Source organism: Mytilus edulis, chromosome 3, assembly GCF_963676685.1.
Source record: "Mytilus edulis chromosome 3, xbMytEdul2.2, whole genome shotgun sequence".
In the NCBI taxonomy this organism is placed as follows: Eukaryota; Metazoa; Mollusca; class Bivalvia; order Mytilida; family Mytilidae; genus Mytilus; species Mytilus edulis.
Window position 1 is genome coordinate 334,031 of NC_092346.1, and position 21,496 is coordinate 355,526.

The 21,496-nt window shown below is 34.0% G+C and overlaps 1 protein-coding gene across 1 annotated transcript in view; it reads right to left on the reverse strand.

Annotated features, from left to right (window-relative positions):
- The window catches only part of LOC139515578 (uncharacterized), a 173,845-nt gene that overhangs the window by 25,193 nt on the left and 127,156 nt on the right, over positions 1-21,496 (reverse strand). Inside the window, exons 9-12 of the mRNA XM_071305156.1 lie at positions 18,085-18,188; positions 13,159-13,268; positions 5,875-5,992; positions 3,410-3,717 (exon numbers count right to left, since the gene is read on the reverse strand). Of these exons, the coding sequence (XP_071161257.1) occupies positions 3,410-3,717; positions 5,875-5,992; positions 13,159-13,268; positions 18,085-18,188 (640 nt within the window). The remainder of the gene's footprint in view (positions 1-3,409; positions 3,718-5,874; positions 5,993-13,158; positions 13,269-18,084; positions 18,189-21,496) is intronic.

Consider the following 21,496-nt stretch of genomic DNA (forward strand, 5'->3'; position numbering starts at 1 on the left):
TTTTTACTGAGACTTGTGGTTCTCTTACAGATAGAGAGTGGTGTTTTGAATTTTTCAAAGTGAAGTTTTACGGCAGCGTCCGTTTTTTCCCAATTGTTTTTGTCTATTTTGAGAATATACAAAGAGAAACTCCAACAGCTAAAATGATCAGAAAGGCAATATTTACATAAATGACAATACTAAATTTCATGTATAATCTTCTAAAAATATAGAAAAAATGCTAACGTTAGGTATACTGAAATTGACAAATATAATGCCTTCCCTCGTTAAAACGTTCATAGACCAGACATAAAAGAATTATTTATTAAATTTGATAACCTTAACCGTATTGTAGACTTCGTATGAATATGTTTATTATTATTACCGTCGATTTAAACAAAACTTTGCAACTCGTATATATTTTTACAATTTTTCAACAATATCAGATGCAATTTTTTGCATCTTAAAACGAGGTACTAACATGGCAAGGTTTATCTCAAAGTCTCAATCATTTTCTAAACGGTAGCTACAGATTTGATCCTTATTAGTAAAAACGGTTACTCCGCAGAAGCAGATCGGAATCAGTTATGACGTAGACAGTAATCATTCTAATCGTAATCATGTTTATTGACCATAACGACGATGAAAGCACATCATATAATGACGTTTCGAAATCATATAATGAAGTAAATAAAACCACATAATATAAGATTACAAGCACATAATATAATGACACAAGCACACCATATAAAGATGTTTGCACATAATATAAGGGAAACTGCACATAATATAAGGGAAACTGCACATCATATAATGATATGTACATATCATATAAGTATATTTGAACAGCATATAAGTATATTTGCACAGCATATGAGTATATTTGCACAGCATATAAGTATATTTGCACATCATATACGGATCTTTCAACATAATATAAGTATATTGTCACATCATATAAGAATGTTTGCACATCATATAAGTACATTTGCACATCATATAAGTATATTTGCACATCATATAAGTATATATGCGCATCATATAAGTATGTTTGCACATCATATAACTATGTCTGCACATCATATAATGATGTTTGCACATCATATAAGGATATTTGCACATCATATAAGGATATTTGCACATCATATAAAGGTGTTTGCACATCATATGATGACAAGTGCACATCATATAAAGGTAAATACACATCATATAAAGGTAAATGCACATCATATAATGAAAAATGGGCATAATAAGACAGTGTTGGCGTTCCATATGATATCTTATTGTTTTGCATTACTATGTAATAGATACATTGAAAACTTATGCAAATGGTGTTTTTAAAATAAGAAAATTGTCGTTTTATTTGTTTCTATTAACTTTTTAAAATTTTGTTACTATATCAAACATTACAGTTAACTTTTATCGCTTTCTCGATAAACACAGAGCTTCGATTCTTTTGTTCTATTTCAAAAGTGTTTCCGCCTGCATATATCAAGACAAATTAAGATTTTAATCTGCTTCCTCTGGATCCATACACATGGGCTCGATTACCAAATATTCGTATGTATTATTAATGTTTTTAATGCTCCATTTATTGGCATTATGTTTTTCTGGTCTGTGCGTACGTTCGTCCGTTCGTCTGTTTGTTTGTCCGTTTGTCCAGCTTAAAGTTAAATAAAATTGAAACTTAGTACACATTTTCCCTATGGAATGATCTTTTTAATTCTAATGCCAAATTGCAGTTTTATCCCATTTTCATAGTCCACTAAACATAGAAAATGATAGTGTAGATGAGGCATCCGTGTACTAGGGACACATTCATGTTTCTTCAAATTTTCGTCGTATCGCTGTAAATTTGTGTTAAAATTTTAACGTTGATATCAATAAATATTTCATTGTTTACGAGAAATATGCAATTTACTATCATTGTTATAAATCCTAAATATGGCCAATTATATTATAGTTTAAAAAAAGAAATTTATGAAACATATTTATATCCGCTAACCGAGCCCCTATTGAGATCGACAAACTCAACAAAAAAGCTTTGAATACAATACGGATATTTCTTTGAATTGATGGTCATCCTATAAAAGTTACGGTCGTCCTATATAAATTACAGTCAGTCTTTACAAATTACGGTCATCCTTTACAAGTTACGGTCATCTTTTTACCAATCACGGTCATCCTTGTTTTATGTTACGGTCATCTTGAAAATATTTTGATTATGATTTACGGTCATCTTAACGATTTTTTCAAATCGAATTTCCCGTTTCATGCACATTTCTCGGAAGTAATTAGTGATTTTCGAGTGATTCTTTTATAAATTTACATCGTTTCAATGTATGATTTGTAAAGAAAATGATATAGAAACACTTTAACAGACAATACAAAAACTGACCTAATTTTTCATCCGACATCTTGGGATGACCGTGAATGCAGTTACGGTCATCAGCTTTACCCCAGTGACGATGTTTTGATTTATATCAATAATATAAAGCAAAATTTAAAGGTTATTCCTGATTAATTTTTCGAGTTTTTTATTATTTAAGGCGTTAAGAACCTTTAATGACCCCACGGTTTAAATTCTATAATAAGTAAGTAGTGAGCAGTGGTCGTTACAGACATACGTTCACCTAATATGTCCCAGTCAATGTGATACTTTAGGTCGTCAATCAATGGTCACAGCCACACTGTTTTGAATATGATTCTATTGTTTCGCATAGTTGTTCTTGTTTTGTGCTATTATTCCCAGATACGGGAATGGTTAGTGCATTCTTGAAAACTAGATTAACGTCGTCACATTCGAGATATTCCTGTCCAATATCAGATGCCAGTATGTCAGTAACTGCCGTTTTTTTTTTTTTTTTTTTTTTATCATATATGGTTTCGTTCTTTGTTTTGTACATAAATCAAGTCGTTAATTTTCTAGTTTGAATTGTTTCATGTTTGTCATTTCCGTGACTTTTATAGCTAACTATATGGTATGAGTTTGCTCATTGTTGAAGGCCGTACGGTGACCTATAGTTGTTTACGTCTTTGAAGTGTGGCCTCTGGTGGATAAATGTCCGATTTGTAACCATACCACATAATCTTACTTTTATATTTAAAGCTTGGCCAAAAAATGAGTTTTTGCCACTTTTAATACTCATATCTGCTCAAAGAAAACATGCATTGTCTCAAGTTTGTAGAAAATAAAACTACGATTATGTACTGATCCAATATTAGATTCACAAAATGTCCAAGCAGGATCTGCCTTTAAATTTATCAACAATATTTTTATGATTACATTTCAAACAATTTTATTTTGAACATCCTTGATTAGCCTGGTGTAGACTCTGGCCTTTCAAAGGTTTAACATTGTTATCTTTATGAGTATGTTTTATTACGCTTTGTCACAAAATCTACAAAAGTGAACATTTAATGGTGTTACCTGTTGCTAAAGCTAATTTTTGACTAATTTCCAGGGTCCAGCTACCAATTGGATTTTCCTTCCAAAAATGCACCGACATAAAATCCCAGGTTAGACTTCCTGCTGCGACATTATCTACAGCGTCCTGTTGTCTGTGGTGTAGAAGATGGCTTCTGGTACCCGATGGGGATACCAAAAACAACTGTGCTACACCTCTGAAGTTTGTGTAGGAGAATGTAATGTCAGCTACCACGTGCTCAAGATATTGTATCGACGAACAGTCACCAGATGTTACAATGATAGAATCAGAGGCCGAAGTATTGGTGCTCCTGTAATTATGTGCATATGATACATATTTTTTTAAAATTTTGAATCATACGCCTTACTGTGACTTATGGTTGCTTACTACTACGTTAAGTGGTTTCTTATGGATAGTTGTTGTATTTGCATGCATGCCACATCTTCGTATTTTAATATGAATTTCAAAATATTTAGCCAGAATTATTTTTGTTAATAAGACTTTAGAATTAGTTGCTAAAATGTGAAAAACATACATTGTGACTTGGGAAAAGGAATAAAGTGTGATAAATTCTAAAAAATGTTTATAGGAAAATTGGTAAACAAGAGCAAGATAATCTATATCACGGTATGTTTTCAAAACTGTTTTTACAGAAGATAATCTGACAATTGTCCAACCGAAACAATGCCTTGTGTGTTCAAATACATAAGTTTTACAGGTGTTAGAATCTTTTATTTTCATTGGAATAGTTTTTGTGTGTTGTCCATTGTTAGTTCTTATTTTTTCTTTATTAAAACGGTGCAACATTAACCCATCTTTGACAGCATTTTGTTTGAATGAACGAACGCCTATATGTCTGACAATCATTCATAGTTTGTAACGAAATAACATATATACCATGTTTGTTGTATAAACTGGACACAACATACTTTTTCAGACATTATGTTAATTCTAAAAAGCATTAACTTTCTGACATTTTCTCCAAGTGCGATTTCCATTAAGGAAAATATCACATCCTTTTTAAATGATGGTAGATGGGGTTCAATACAGTAAATAAAAAACTCTGTTAATTTTCTGATTAATATCGATGCATGATATTATACAATTACTGTCTTTTGAAGAGGTTAGGGTTAGAGTCAAAAGTCAATTAAAGCCAATATTTACCCCCCCCCCCCCCCCCTTTCCCCCCAAAAAAGACAGTAGTTACATTATTCCATATCCCGAAAGAAATTTATGTAATGGGAAGTATTTACCAAATCCAATTGTACAACAAACGTTTTTTTACCAAAATTATACACGAAAAACATGTAAAAAAACGCGACGTTTTGCGCGGCAAATATGCTATTTTTCCGCAGGATGATAATGCTTATTTATTCACCCCCCTTTCATATAGAAAAACTTACTTTTACGAATTTAATGTTACTGTCGTACACATGAAAGGTTTAGCGCTATTAGAACAGGTTCAATCCACCATTTTCTACATGAGAAAATGCCTGTACCAAGTCAGACAAATGATAGTTGTTCTCCATTTGTTTGATGTGTTTGAGCTTCTTTTTTGCCATTTGATTAGGGACTTTCCATTTTGAATTTTCCTCGGAGTTCAGTATTTTTGTGATTTTACTTTCAAAAAAAGTGTTAGCAATATTGAATAGGTTTATTTATTGTTTGAAAGACAAAATACAAAATGTACGTTTTCTTTCGGTCGTGATAAAATGGAGAAATTTAGAAAATGTCGAAACCATTGCGCTTAAAATACAAAACAAACTTTTTATGTTGTTTTTCTCTCTGAAATCTAAGATATATATCCTAAGTATAACTGCATTAAAATTGATAAAGTGTATTTTTTTGATATTTTCATTTAAAACTGTCATTTGCATATCAAAATTTGACCTCTAAATATACAATAATGAGATGTGGTATACTCGCCAAGGAGAACGTTTTCCACAGTAGACATAATGATGTTGAAGGTACAAACTATAGTTCACCGTACGAGCTTCAACAATTGAAAACAAAACTTTTTTTACATCGGGCTCTGACCTTTTTAAACAGAGTTTTACCATTCGTTTAGTTTTGTGTGCTATCCTTCATTTGCCAGATATATAGGGGGAGGTTTGAGATCTCACTAAACATGTTTAACACTGTCGCATGTTTGCGCCTGTTCCAAGTCAGCAGCCTCTGGCCTTTGTTAATTTATAATTCTTAATATAAGTTCATTTATATGTTTTGGAGTTTAGTGTGACGACCATTTACATTGAACTAGAACACAATTTCATTTAGGGGCAGGGTGAGGATCATCTCTGGTGCGGGGTTATCTCGCTGCGTGCAAGAGCGGCTGTTGTATGCTCTTTGGTCGGGTTGTTGTCTTTTTGACATATTCCCCATGTGCATTCTCATTTTTTTTTTTACCTTGGAAGGAAAACAAAACCATCCATGTAACAATCAATATCATCGTAAGACGGATACTTACAAAGCTGGAGAGCTTGTTGGTGAATTGCATGTGTGTTGTGTTGGAACTGTTGTCCAGGTTTTTCCATAGCTCACCATTGCTTCAGCGTTCATTAAACCAAAACCCATGACCTGGCTGACTGATAATGCAACAACAACAAAAATATATTTAGATGAAACAAGATTTTGGGCATTATTAAACAAATTTCTATTATTTCTATCAGCTGTCTCGTCAACACATGTATTTTACAACAAACGTCTATTATTTCTATCATTAGTCACGTCAACACATGTCTTTGAAAACAAATATCTATTATGTCTATCATCTTTCTCGTCAACACTGGTATTTGACAACAAATGTCTATTATTTCTATCATTAGTCACGTCAACACATGTCTTTGAAAACAAATATCTATTATGTCTATCATCTTTCTCGTCAACACTGGTATTTGACAACAAATGTCTATTATTTCTATCATTAGTCACGTCAACACATGTCTTTGAAAACAAATATCTATTATGTCTATCATCTTTCTCGTCAACACTGGTATTTGACAACACACGTCTATTATTTCTAGCATTAGTCACGTCAACACATGTCTTTGAAAACAAATATCTATTATGTCTATCATCTGTCTCGTCAACAGATGTATTTGACAACAAAATTAATGTCTATTATTTCTATCATTAGTCACGTCAACAGATGTCTTTGAAAACAAATATCTAATATGTCTATCATCTGTCTCGTCAACAGATGTATTTGACAACAAAATTAATGTCTATTATTTCTATCATTAGTCACGTCAACACATGTCTTTGAAAACAAATATCTAATATGTCTATCATCTTTCTCGTCAACAGATGTATTTGAAAACAAATGTCTATTATTTCTAGCATTAGTCACGTCAACACATGTCTTTGAAAACAAATATCTATTATGTCTATCATCTGTCTCGTCAACAGATGTATTTGACAACAAATGTCTATTATTTCTAGCATTAGTCTCGTCAACACATGTCAGTGGCGGATCCAGAGGGGGGGTTCCGGGGGTCCGCACCCCCCCTTTATTTTGGCCGATCAATGCATTTGAATCGGGACATATGTTTGCACCCCCCCTGCACCCCCCCTTTGCCCTGGGCTAGCACCCCCCCTTTCGAAAATTCCTGCATCCGCCACTGCATGTATTTCACAACAAACGTCTATTATTTCTAGCATTAGTCTCGTCAACACATGTATTTGACAACAAATGTCTATTATTTCTATCATAAGTCACGTCAACAGATGTCTTTGAAAAAAATATCTATTATGTCTATCATCTGTCTCGTCAACAGATGTATTTGACAACAAATGTCTATTACTTCTAGCATTAGTCACGTCAACAGATGTCTTTGAAAACAAATATCTATTATGTCTATCATCTGTCTCGTCAACAGATGTATTTGACAACAAATGTCTATTATTTCTAGCATTAGTCACGTCAACACATGTCTTTGAAAACAAATATCTATTATGTCTATCATCTGTCTCGTCAACAGATGTATTTGACAACAAATGTCTATTATTTCTATCATTAGTCACGTCAACAGATGTCTTTGAAAACAAATATCTATTATGTCTATCATCTTTCTCGTCAACAGATGTATTTGACAACAAATGTCTATTATTTTTATCATTAGTCACGTCAACAGATGTCTTTGAAAACAAATATCTATTATGTCTATCATCTGTCTCGTCAACAGATGTATTTGACAACAAATGTCTTTTATTTCTATCATTAGTCACGTCAACAGATGTCTTTGAAAACAAATATCTATTATGTCTATCATCTGTCTCGTCAACAGATGTATTTGACAACAAACGTCTATTATTTCTAGCATTAGTCACGTCAACAGATGTCTTTGAAAACAAATATCTATTATGTCTATCATCTGTCTCGTCAACAGATGTATTTGACAACAAATGTCTATTATTTCTATCATTAGTCACGTCAACAGATGTCTTTGAAAACAAATATCTATTATGTCTATCATCTGTCTCGTCAACAGATGTATTTGACAACAAATGTCTATTATTTCTAGCATTAGTCACGTCAACACATGTCTTTGAAAACAAATATCTATTATGTCTATCATCTGTCTCGTCAACAGATGTATTTGACAACACACGTCTATTATTTCTAGCATTAGTCACGTCAACAGATGTCTTTGAAAACAAATATCTATTATGTCTATCATCTGTCTCGTCAACAGATGTATTTGACAACAAACGTCTATTATTTCTATCATTAGTCACGTCAACACATGTCTTTGAAAACAAATATCTATTATGTCTATCATCTGTCTCGTCAACAGATGTATTTGACAACAAACGTCTATTATTTCTATCATTAGTCACGTCAACACATGTCTTTGAAAACAAATATCTATTATGTCTATCATCTGTCTCATCAACACATGTATTTGACAACAAACGTCTATTATTTCTAGCATTAGTCACATTAACACATGTCTTTGAAAACAAATATCTATTATGTCTATCATCTTTCTCGTCAACACATGTATTTGACAACAAACGTCTATTATTTCTAGCATTAGTCACGTCAACACATGTCTTTGAAAACAAATATCTATTATGTCTATCATCTGTCTCGTCAACAGATGTATTTGACAACAAACGTCTATTATTTCTAGCATTAGTCACGTCAACACATGTCTTTGAAAACAAATATCTATTATGTCTATCATCTGTCTCGTCAACACATGTATTTGACAACAAACGTCTATTATTTCTATCATCCTTCTAACATAAGCGTTTGGTTCTCGAGATTTTTCCCTGAAAAGTTAACGATCCCTTGGGTAATTTACTTATGTGAAGACATTCCTGTATCGATGTGTTCAATGGGATATACGTAAACTGATTTGTGAATAGAACGTGTGTTCTATGTGTCATGCCTGTACTGATATGTTCTATCGGACATGCATGTACTGTTGTGTTCTATCAGACATGCCTCTACTGATGTCTTCTAACGGACATGTCTGTACTGATGTCTTCTAACGGACATGTCTGTACTGATGTGTTCTATAGGATATGTCTGTACTGATGTGTTCTATCGGACATGCCTCTACTGGTGTGTTCTAACGGACATGTCTGTACTGATATGTTCAATCGGACATGTATGTACTGATGTGTTCTATGTGACATGTCTGTACTGATGTGTTCTATGTGACATGTCTGTAATGATGTGTTATATGTGACACGTCTGTACTGATGTGTTATATGTGACATGTCTGTAATGATGTGTTATATGGGACATGTTTGTACTGATGTAATCTATGGGACATGTTTGTACTGATGTGTTCTATCGGACATGCCTGTACTGATGTGTTCTATGTGACATGTCTGTACTGATGTGTTCTATCGGACATGTTTGTACTGATGTGTTCTATGTGACATGTCTGTAATGATGTGTTCTATCGGACATGTTTGTACTGGTGTGTTCTATGTGACATGTCTGTAATGATGTGTTCTATCGGACATGTTTGTACTGATGTAATCTATGGGACATGTTTGTACTGATGTGTTCTATCGGACATGCCTGTACTGATGTGTTCTATGTGACATGTCTGTAATGATGTGTTCTATCGGACATGTTTGTACTGGTGTGTTCTATGTGACATGTCTGTAATGATGTGTTCTATCGGACATGTTTGTACTGATGTAATCTATGGGACATGTTTGTACTGATGTGTTCTATCGGACATGCCTGTACTGATGTGTTCTATGTGACATGTCTGTACTGATGTGTTCTATCGGACATGTTTGTACTGATGTGTTCTATGTGATATGTCTGTAATGATGTGTTCTATCGGACATGTTTGTACTGGTGTGTTCTAAGGGATATGCTTGTACTGATTTGTTCTAATGAACATGTTTGTACTGATGTGTTCTATCGGACATGCCTGTTCTGATGTGTTCTATGGGACATGCTTGTACTGATGTGCTCTATCGGACATGTCTGTACTGGTGTGTTCTATCAGACATGTCTGTACTGATGTGTTCTATAGGACACGCCTGTACTGGTGTGTTCTATCGGACATGTCTGTACTGGTGTGTTCTATGGCACATGCTTTTACTGAATTGTTCTAAGGGACATGCTTGTCCTTTTATAGCTGACTATGCGGTACGGGCTTTGTTCATTGTTGAAGGCCGTACGGTGACCTATAGTTGTTAATGTCTGTGTCATTTTGGTCTTTTGTGGATAGTTGTCTCATTGGAAATCATACCACATCTTCTTTTTTATATTGTACTGATATGTTCTTAGGGACATGATTGTACTCAGTCTGGTGTTTTATATGGGATATGCTTGTTACCGGTTAATAAGTTAAATAAAATTTTGGAGGATTGCAACACAATTTCATATAGCAGTCCTAAGTATGAAATTGTTCAAATTATTATGGCATATTGTTATTCTAAATTATTTCCCAAAATTGATCGCCCTGAAGATCATAAAAAACATTTTATTAAAATTAAGTATGTCAATAAAGGCTTTGATTTTGTAAATATTGCCGGTATATTTAACGACCATTCTGTTAAAGAACAAATTCCTGGATATTTTGACAATACTGAGCTACCTCTTATTTGTTATATTTACAAGAAATCTACCCGGAAATTTGTGTTCAATTATAGTCAATTGTGTAAAGATGTTAATATCAGTGAAAATACACCTACTTCATGTAATTGCAGTAATTCCGAATATATTTATGGACCCATTTCCCATGTTATAACAGGAGATCTTAACATCGTTCAAGACCGAGAGTTAAAATCATTCCTCAGTAAAGGACCTAAATATCGTCCCCCGTCAATTATTAATTGGAATGAGTGTCGTAATATCATCCACGACTCACTCCATACTTACTGTATGAAATGGATAAAACGTGAAAAAGCTGACAAAAAATCTTTGGACTCTTTTTTTAATTCAGTAATGAAGATAGTTGATATACGTATTCAACATTTTAAAGAACATTTTACTATAAACAATAACCACAATAAACCTATTTCTCGTATCAAACATAAACTAAAAGAACTAGCCAAGGAATTTGTTTTTGTCCCGGCAGATAAAGCTGCTAATAATATTATTATTGTTTGACGTAAATTTTACATTGAGGTTCTGAAAAAGGAAATCACCAATTCACCAACATTCCAACTGACTCTATTTTCTGAAAACGAAATCTGTAACAAACATAAACTTTTAGCCACTGCTTTACAAGCAGAACCAAATACAATGAAAGTCCCAACTATGTATTGGCTTCCGAAGCTACACAAAACCCCTTACAAATATAGATTTATTTCGTCTTCAAGCCATTGTTCAACTACTAAATTGTCTATTCTTCTTACCAGCACACTTGGTACAATTAAAAACCTGATAATAAATTGTTCAAATAAGGCCTTCGAAAATAGTGGAATAAATTACTTTTGGAGTGTCAAGAACTCGTTGGAAGTACTTGATAAATTGCATGCTTATATTGGTGATGTTGAATCTGTACAAAGTTTTGATTTTTCTACCCTGTATACCACATTGCCTCACATTCTCATTAAGAAAAAATTCACACACCTAATTAAATGGGCATTCAAAAAATCAGAATGTGAATATATATGTTCAAACTCTTTTAGGTCATTTTTTAGTAGCAATAAACAAAAAAACTATGTTAATTGGACATGCTTTGATACTATATATGCCCTTGAATTTTTACTAGATAACATTTTTGTTCGCTTTGGGGATTCCGTATATCGTCAGATTATCGGAATTCCAATGGGGACTAACTGTGCACCACTTATTGCGGACCTGTTTTTGTATTGTTATGAGTTACAATTTATGACAAAAATAAGCAAAGACCCTTTGAAACAACATCTGATAAACAAATTTAATAATACTTTTAGATATTTGGATGATATTTTGGCTCTCAATAATGACGACTTCAGTATGTATATTAATGAAATTTATCCTGTTGAACTTACTTTAAATAAAGCTAATACTAACAATGACCACTGCCCTTTTCTCGATCTTGATATCTATATCACTAATGGAAAGCTAAATACTAAAATTTATGATAAAAGGGATGATTTTTTATTTCCTATCATTAATTATCCGTTTTTAGATGGTGACGTTCCCTTGTCACCATCTTACGGTGTTTATATATCTCAACTTGTACGATTCGCTCGTGTATGTAACAATGTTTTAGATTTTAACGAGAGAAATTTATGTATTACTGAAAAATTATTACACCAGGGTTTTCGATATCACAAACTAGTCAAAACATTTACTAAATTTTATCATCGGTATAAAGACATCATTCGTAAATATAGCCCAACATGCAGACTTCTAATACGTTCAGGTATTTCACATCCAATTTTTTATGGTAATATTCTTTATAAAGCACAAAGGTGTCAGTATTCACCTCAGAAACTTACAAAACCTTTGAATAGACTTATTAAGAAGGGATATAATTACGATACTGTTGTCAAGTCATTAAAGATTGCATATTTTGGCGTTAATATTGAGTCACTGATAAGGTCTTTGCATCGGAACTAAACACATTTATTCTAAAAACAGTTGTTGGCATGACACGGGTTATGTTCTTCTCATATATGTTATGATGGTATGATACTAAACCCCTAACGGGAAGGATTGTGCCTGATGTTCCTATGATGAAATCATATCTTTCAGTCAGTTTAATTGAAGTCTGGAGCTGGCATGTCAGTTAACTGCTAGTAGTCTGTTGTTATTTATGTATTATTGTCATTTTGTTTATTTTCTTTGGTTACATCTTCTGACATCAGACTCGGATTTCTCTTGAACTGAATTTTAATGTGCGTATTGTTATGCGTTTACTTTACTACATTGGTTAGAGGTATAGGGGGAGGGTTGAGATCTCACAAACATGTTTAACCCCGCCGCATTTTTGCGCCTGTCCCAAGTCAGGAGCCTCTGGCCTTTGTTAGTCTTGTATTATTTTAATTTTAGTTTCTTGTGTACAATTTGGAAATTAGTATGGCGTTCATTATCACTGGACTAGTATATATTTGTTTAGGGGCCAGCTGAAGGACGCCTCCGGGTGCGGGAATTTCTCGCTACATTGAAGACCTGTTGGTGACCCTCTGCTGTTGTTTTTTATTTGGTCGGGTTGTTGTCTCTTTGACACATTCCCCATTTCCATTCTCAATTTTATTGTACTTGTGTGTTCTATGGGACATGCTTGTAATGGTGTGTTCTATACCGTTTTATTACATTTTTTCCCCCGAAACTCACATTCTTTATTTGCTCCATTCATTGACCAATCAGAGTATGTGTCATTCAAACCATTCCTGTTTGATGTGAAAACAATCAGATGTTGAATGTCCCTCCATGTCAGATCTGGACTGCCAAAATAGAACAATTTTGCCGAATATGTAATACATATCAATAAGGAGAAATAAATTGCAAAAATGTCTCCGTGTATGACTAGAAATATTTGTATGTGTTTACAAAAAATCTGCGTAACCTACATCAATATTAATGTGTGTTTGATGTTTTTAACAGCATATAAACTTATGACTGTAGTTAATATTTTTTAAACATCTTTTGAAATAAAGTTTAGAATCTACTTTAGACTGCGCTTATTCGTTGTATTATCATAATGTATACGCTTACTTTTTAGCAGACTGCCAGTATTTGCAGGTCTATAAAATAATTATTTGCATAGAACAGCAATACATTCAGGTTTATATAGTTCGAATATTCCCAGTGATTGTTGCTAAGGTATATCAAATAACTTATAGGTACTTAAAGTCATTTCATTTGGGATCTGTTGGATGATTGTCTAATTGGTAATCATATCACATCTCCTTACTGTATTTGGCCGATAGACATCAGTTCGTATCCATTTCAAATACTTTTTTCAAATATATCTACATTTAAAGTAGGTGTACGTCAAGGGTCAGTTGTGGGTCTTATATTATTCTTAATATTTATTAATGATTTGCCTTTATATAATCCTAATCATAATACTGATCTATTTGCTGATGGTAGCACTATTTCTGTGATTTGAAAAGACAAAAGATATATAAGCCAGGCACGCAATGTTGTATTAGAAAATATTTGTCATTGGGTTGATGAAAACAAATTGTTAGTAAATGTGTCAAAAAATAGGACAATGTGTATAGGTTCAAAACAAAAACTATCTGTCATGTGCAATGACACATTAAATATATCCATTAATGGTAAACATATTAATGAAAGTCACTGTGAAAAAGTCCTTGGTATTTTTTTTACGCCAGTGCCACCCTGTCTTGTTATGATCAAATTACTATCATATTATCAAAAAAGTTATTTCTTTTTTAGCGTTATTAAAAAAGAATCAAGAAATACTTGAATCATAATGCACGCATTCTATTTTACAATCCTTATATTCTTCCAAATTTGGATTACTGTTGTTCAGTATGGGGTAACTGTAACAAGTTTTTAATTGACAGTTTACTAAAATTGAAAAAAGGCAACTATAACTATTTCAAACGAACACAATTTTCGTAAACCATCTATTGAACCATTTAAGGATTTTGGAATTATTCCTGTTAAGTACTAAGAGAATACTGTACCACAAGTTATTATTAGTGTTTAAATCAAAACATAAACTGGCACCAAAATATTTACCAAATCTCAGTGTGCCTACAAATAGTAAACAATCGTACAATACTCGACTTTCATCATCAGATAATTTTATTGTCCCTAAATCAAATATATAAAATGTACAAATAAAGTTTTTATTTAGTGGTCCAAAAGTGTGGAATTCACTATCCAGTGAAATTGAAAAATCAAAAACTGTATCTGCATTCAAATACTCTTAGAAGTCATTATATTTTTAACAGTTTGAAATGTATATAAGTTAAACAACAATGTATACTATATGTGTATTAATTTTTATTGTTGTTATATATATAGATTCTTACATTGATACCAGTGGATTATCGGATTTATCGAATTAGTTATCAAAAGTACCAGGATTATGATTTAGTAAGCCAGACGCGCGTTTCGTCTACATAAGACTCATCAGTGACGCTCATATCAAAATATTTAGAAAGCCAAACAAGTACAAAGTTGAAGAGCATGTTTCGTCTACATAAGACTCATCAGTGACGCTCATATCAAAATATTTAGAAAGCCAAACAAGTACAAAGTTGAAGAGCATTGAGGATCCAAAATTTCAAAAAGTTGTCTAATGGAGATAGTTAAATTATCAATTTTAACTATCGAGATTGACTTAATCGGATAATCTACTAGTAACTATGTGAGAATCTGTTTCTATAAAGATTAAAAAATAAATTTTAACTTTTTGGGTAAATGAAAATCCCCTTCGAGTGCCTTCCACATTGCACAATGTTGTCAATTTCATTAAAATCTGTTAGAATTTTTTGATTCATCCAGTGAGCTGATAAAGGTTATGACCCTTAAACTCATTATGTTTTGTTCATGTAGTTGATATTGTATGTAGAGAGCCTTATTGAAAATTAGTTTAATCCAAATGAGTTACTCTCTTTAAATGAAGATATTATTTTTATTATTATTATTATTATTATTATTATTATTATTATTATTATTATTATTATTATACTATAATTTTCGAGAGCGATTTATTTTTGAGACTTTGGCGAGTATAAAAATAACTCATTTAATCGTCGATAATATTTACAACTTGGATCTTCGCTCATATGAAAATATATCAAGAAAATAAGAAGATCGCGAGAATAAATCGACGAGAGATCTTAACGCGAATTAATGTATGCGCGAAAATATGTTGGTTTACAGTATTTTATATAGCAATTTCATTTTCTTACTTTGCCTAAAGTTTTGTAGCAAAGATGTTAGATACTTTGTTCGCCTTGACTGTCTTAGCAACACCAGAAACGGTTACATATGGAACGCCACAGCTGTCTTATGTGGAACTCTGGTATTACGTTATGTTGTTGTATTATTACTTGATGATATTTGTTCTTTACATTTATGGTTTTGACATGACGTACTGATGTTTTGATTTAACTCAATATTTAATAGTCATTACTTAATGATATCTCGATATTACACGATATGGTTTCGTATTGACATGATTGACTTGATATAGTTTTGTCATTACTTAATATGGCGTTGTCATAACTCGATGTGGTTTTTTAATGTGTTTGTGTCATTAGGCAATGTGGTTTTAACATTACTTTATGTGAATGTGACTTAACGTAATGTAGTTGTTTCATTACATGATGTGGTTTTGTTATTCCGTAATGATGCTTTTTCCAATTCTTAATATGGCTTTTACATTACGTAATGATGTTTCAAAATTTGACGATTTTACACTACATGATGTGGTTTTTTCAGTATTTGATGTGGTCCTGTTTTCTTTGATGTGGTTATCACATTACTTGATGAGGTAAAATCACGTGACCATTTCAAGAAATGTTAAATCCACATTGCCTAATGACACAACCACATTAAATAATGGTGAAACCACATTGAGTATTGGCAAAACCATATTAAGTAATGACAAAACTATATCAAGTCAATACCAGACCATATCGTGTAATATCGAAATATCATTAAGTAATGGCTATTCCATATTGAGTTATATCAAAACTTCATTATTTAATGTCAAAACCATATTAAGTAAAGACCAAATATCATCAAGTAATAATAAAACAACATAAAGTAATATCAGAGTTCACAGTAAGACAGATGTGGCGTTCCATAGTTACAGGGACATAGTTTTTCTCGAGTAACTATACCTGTCTCTAATAATTATTTTCCCTTGATTGTTAAAGTAGCAGTTTTGTTAGCTATAGAATCGATGCAAATAGGTGTTTAGCTGTACAAGACTAGGAAGAGCTAAACGCATTTTGTCTTGACTTCAACAGCAGCAATACTATTAGGTTATTGTTTTATGTAGTTGTTTACATCATAATGAAGATCAACGATACGACAGGTTATGTACATTATTACGGCAAAGATACAAGCTGCTTAGCTCAGAGTGTTAAAAAGATATGAATAGCTAGAGGCGCAGATTTTACTTTGAATATTGAAACCATAGTACAATTAGTTGTACACATGTAAATAAACTCATCATAGATACATGGACTAAATTTAGTATATACGCCAGACGCGCGTTTCGTCTACAAAAGACTCATCAGTGACGCTCGAATCCAAAAAGGTTAAAAAGGCCAAATAAAGTACGAAGTTGAAGAGCACTGAGGACCAAAATCCTAAAAGTTTTGCCAAATACAGCTAAGGTAATCTATGGCTGAGGTAGAAAAGCTTTAGTATTTCAAAAAATTCAAAAATTTGTAAACAGTAAATTTATAAATATAACCATATCAATGACAATTCATGTCAGCACAAAGCACAAAAAGTGCTGACTACTGGGCTTGTGATACCCTCGGGGAAATAAATCTCCACCAGCAGTGGCATCGACCCAGTGGTTGTAAATAAACTCATCATATATACCAGGACTAAATTTAGTGTATACACCAGACGCGCGTTTCGTCTACAAAAGACTCATCAGTGACGCTCGAATCCAAAAAAGTTAAAAAGGTCAAATAAAGTACGAAGTTGAAGAGCACTGAGGACCAAAATTCCTTAAAGTTTTGCCAAATACAGCTAAGTTAATCTATGCCTGAGGTAGAAAAGCCTTAGTATTTCAAAAAATTCTAAAATTTGTAAAACAGTAAATTAATAATAAAAAAAAACAATAACCTAATAGTATTGCTGCTGTTGAAGTCAAGACAAAATGCGTTTAGCTCTTCCTAGTCTTGTACAGCTAAACACTTATTTGCATCGATTCTATAGCTAACAAAACTGCTACTTTAACAATCAAGGGAAAATAATTATTAGAGACAGGTATAGTTACTCGAGAAAAACCCAGTGGTTGTAAATAAACTCATCATAGATACCAGGACTAAATTTAGTATATACGCCAGACGCTCGTTTAAGTGGTGATATATTGTTTCGTCTGTTAAAACAGCAGTTCCAATAGCTGTAAATGGTCATAATTTGTGTACCAAATATCAAAGCGAAAACAATTCGCCTGGTCCGTTAGAGGAACTCAACAAACACCTTTAGATATTGAATTGCATGAAAGCAAATCCCATTAATTATACATGATGATACCGTTTAACTTCTAGTGTTCGAGGACTTATTCCAGCAGCGACATATACGTACTTAGACTCGAGTGTAAGAGCAACAATACCGGAAGCAATAGGTGCTGCGTACGACGTTCCCTGGATACCATCACTTTTACATCCTGATGATGTTGTTGTTGTTGTCTAAATTAGAAAAAAAATCGCTGATTACCTTTATTGTCGTTTAGAAAATATACAATTGTCTATTTCATATACTTGTTTCAACTTAATGAAGAATGGTTTTAATCACACCATTTCTACAGTCATGGATATATCAAATCTGTCCAGTATACATAGAACATTTAAGATCCGGGAATACAAAATGCCCTAAACAAAAGGAACATGCCGCGTGTATATATACTGGCTTTTATTTATTTCAAAAATGTTAATATCCATATTTACTGGCTATTTTTTATGGAAAACTCTTTTAACGATCTTTGTTGGAAAAATGAAGATGGTGATTTTCAGATGCCTTTTGGTTACTGTTTTCGCTTGGTTGCTCATTCACTGAGGTATTCCGAATACTTTTATTCATAATGTACATGGCCAATATGGTATGTATACGTGTATTTTTGCCTAAGAAATCCATTTACAAATAAAATTGGTTGGCTGAAACAAAATTTACGCCGCAAAAATATCTCGCACTGGTATCAACTCATAAAAGATACAAGGCTATCAATGCTGTAGGCCAGACGCGCGTTTCGTGAACACAAGACTCGACAGTGGCGCTCAAATTAAAAGAGTTAAAAGGCTAAATCAATAAGGCAGATGAAGAGCATTGAAACTTTAAAAAAGGTTGTCCCAAATCTGGCTACGGGATTTCTTTTTTAATTAAGTTTAAACCTCAAAGCCTTTAAGGCTTTACATTTGTAATACACTTACTGCAAATTTGACACATGATATGTAAATTTTGACAGCAGGGATTATTCAGGATATGGTCTACGTGAATACCAAGTTACGTAAAAAAAAAATCCCAGCACTATGAGATGTTTATGAATTTTAGCGGCCTTATCAAAATTGGCAGCTGGCGTATAAATGTTGTCACCGGAAATCAATTTGGAATAATTTATTGTACCTAATATAAATTGTTGCTGAAATCCTAGCACAAAAAGATGTTTCTCAAAATCTTGTGATTTTTAACAAATTTGACACCATTATTCAATTTGGAATAACATATTATACATATCTATCAATGTTTGTTGAAAAACTAGCACAACAAGATCAGCAGACGGGGCCCTAAAAACAAAGCTACAATGTATGTGTTGTGTCATGGGTCGAACTTATTCGTTCAGTGTGTGTTTGCTTGTTTTTGTTTGTAAGTCCTTTTGATCGAATTAAGCCATTTCAACTGATATTTTATAGTGTGTCTTTTTATGTTGTAATGTTACACTACTGTTTCAGTAAGTTTGAAGGTTGGCGCTTGTTAAAACGTTTAAAGCCGCTGCATTTGTATGCAGCTGTCCTAAGTCAGGAGCATGTTGTTCAGTGGTTGTTGTTTGTTGATGTGGTTCATAAGAAGTGTTTCTCGTTTCTTGTTTTTCATATAGATTAGACTGTTAGTTTTCCTGTTTGAATTGTTTCACACCAGTCATTTTGGGGCCTTAATAGCTTGCTGTTCGGTGTGAGCCAAGGCTCCGTGTTGAAGGCCGTACTTTGACCTATAATTGTTTACTTTTTACACATTGTGACTTGGATGGAGAGTTGTCTCATTGGCACTCATACCACATCTTCTTATGTATATTTTGAAGAAAATATGAACTTTCTAATTGTTATCTACAGTTGAAGGCTGTAAAATATTGATACTTTTGTACTGTAACAGAAGACTTACCAGGTATCTGTCATCTTGACTACCACCATACGCTACAACTAAGGCAGGAGCACACACTTACCAGGTATCTGTCATCTTGGCTCCTACCATACGCTACAACTAAGGCAGGAGCACACACTTACCAGGTATCTGTCATCTTGACTACCACCATACGCTACCGCTAAGGCAGGAGCACATACTTACCAGGTATCTGTCATCTTGGCTGCCACCATACGCTACAGATAAGGCAAGAGCACACTTGCCAGGTATCTGTCATCTTGACTACCACCATACGCTACAGCTAAGGCAGCAGCACATACTTACCAGGTATCTATCATCTTGGCTGTCACCATACGCTACATCTAAGGCAGGATCATATACTTTCCAGGTATCTGGCATCTTGGCTGCCGCAATACGCTACATCTAAGGCAGGAGCACACACTTACCAGGTATCTGTCATCTTGACTGCCACCATACGCTACAGCTAAGGCAGGAGCACATACTTACCAGGTATATATCATCTTGGCTGCCGCAATACGGTACAGCTAAAGCAGAAGCACACACTTACCAGGTATCTGTCATCTTGACTGCCATCATACGCTACAGGTAAGGCAGGAGCACACACTTACTAGGTATCTGTCATCTTGGCTGCCACCATACGCTACATCTAAGGCAGGAGCACACACTTATCAGGTATCTGTCATCTTGGCTGCATCCATACGCTACAGCTAAGGCAGGAGATCATACTTTCCAGGTATCTGTCATCTTGGCTGCCAACATACGCTACATCTAAGGCAGGAGCACACACTTACCAGGTATCTGTCATCTTGGCTGCCACCATACGCTACATCTAAGGCAGGAGCACACACTTACCAGGTATCTGTCATCTTGGCTGCCACCATACGCTACATCTAAGGCAGGAGCACACACTTATCAGGTATCTGAAATCTTGGCTGCCGCAATACCGTACAGCTAAGCCAGGAACACACATTTACCAGAGATCTGTCATCTTGGCTGCCGCAATACCGTACAGCTAAGCCAGGAACACACACTTACCAGGTATCTGTCATTTTGGCTGCCACAATACGCTACATCAAAGGCAGGAGCACACACTTACCAGGTATCTGTCATCTTGGCTACCATCATACGCTGCAGCTAAGCCAGGAACACATACATGTACTTATCAGGTATTTGTCATCTTGGCTGCCGCAATACGCTAGAGCTAAGGCAGGAGCACATACTTACCAGGTATCTGTCATCTTGGCTGCCAACATACGCTACAACTAAGGCAGGAGCACACACTTACCAGGTATCTGTCATCTTGGCTGCCGCAATACTCTTCACCTAAATCAGGAGTGCACACTTACCAGGTATCTGTCATCTTGGCTGCCGCAATACTCTACACCTAAGGCAAGAGCGCATACTTAACAGGTATCTGTCATTTTGGCTGCTGCAATACGGTACAGCTAAGCCAGGAACACATACTTACCAGGTATCTGTCATCTTGGCTGCCACAATACTCTACAGCTAAGGCAGGAGATCATACTTACCAGGTATCTGTCATCTTGGCTGCCGCAATACTCTACAACTAAACCAGGAACACGTACTTACCAGGTATTTGTCATCTTGGCTGCCGCAATACTCT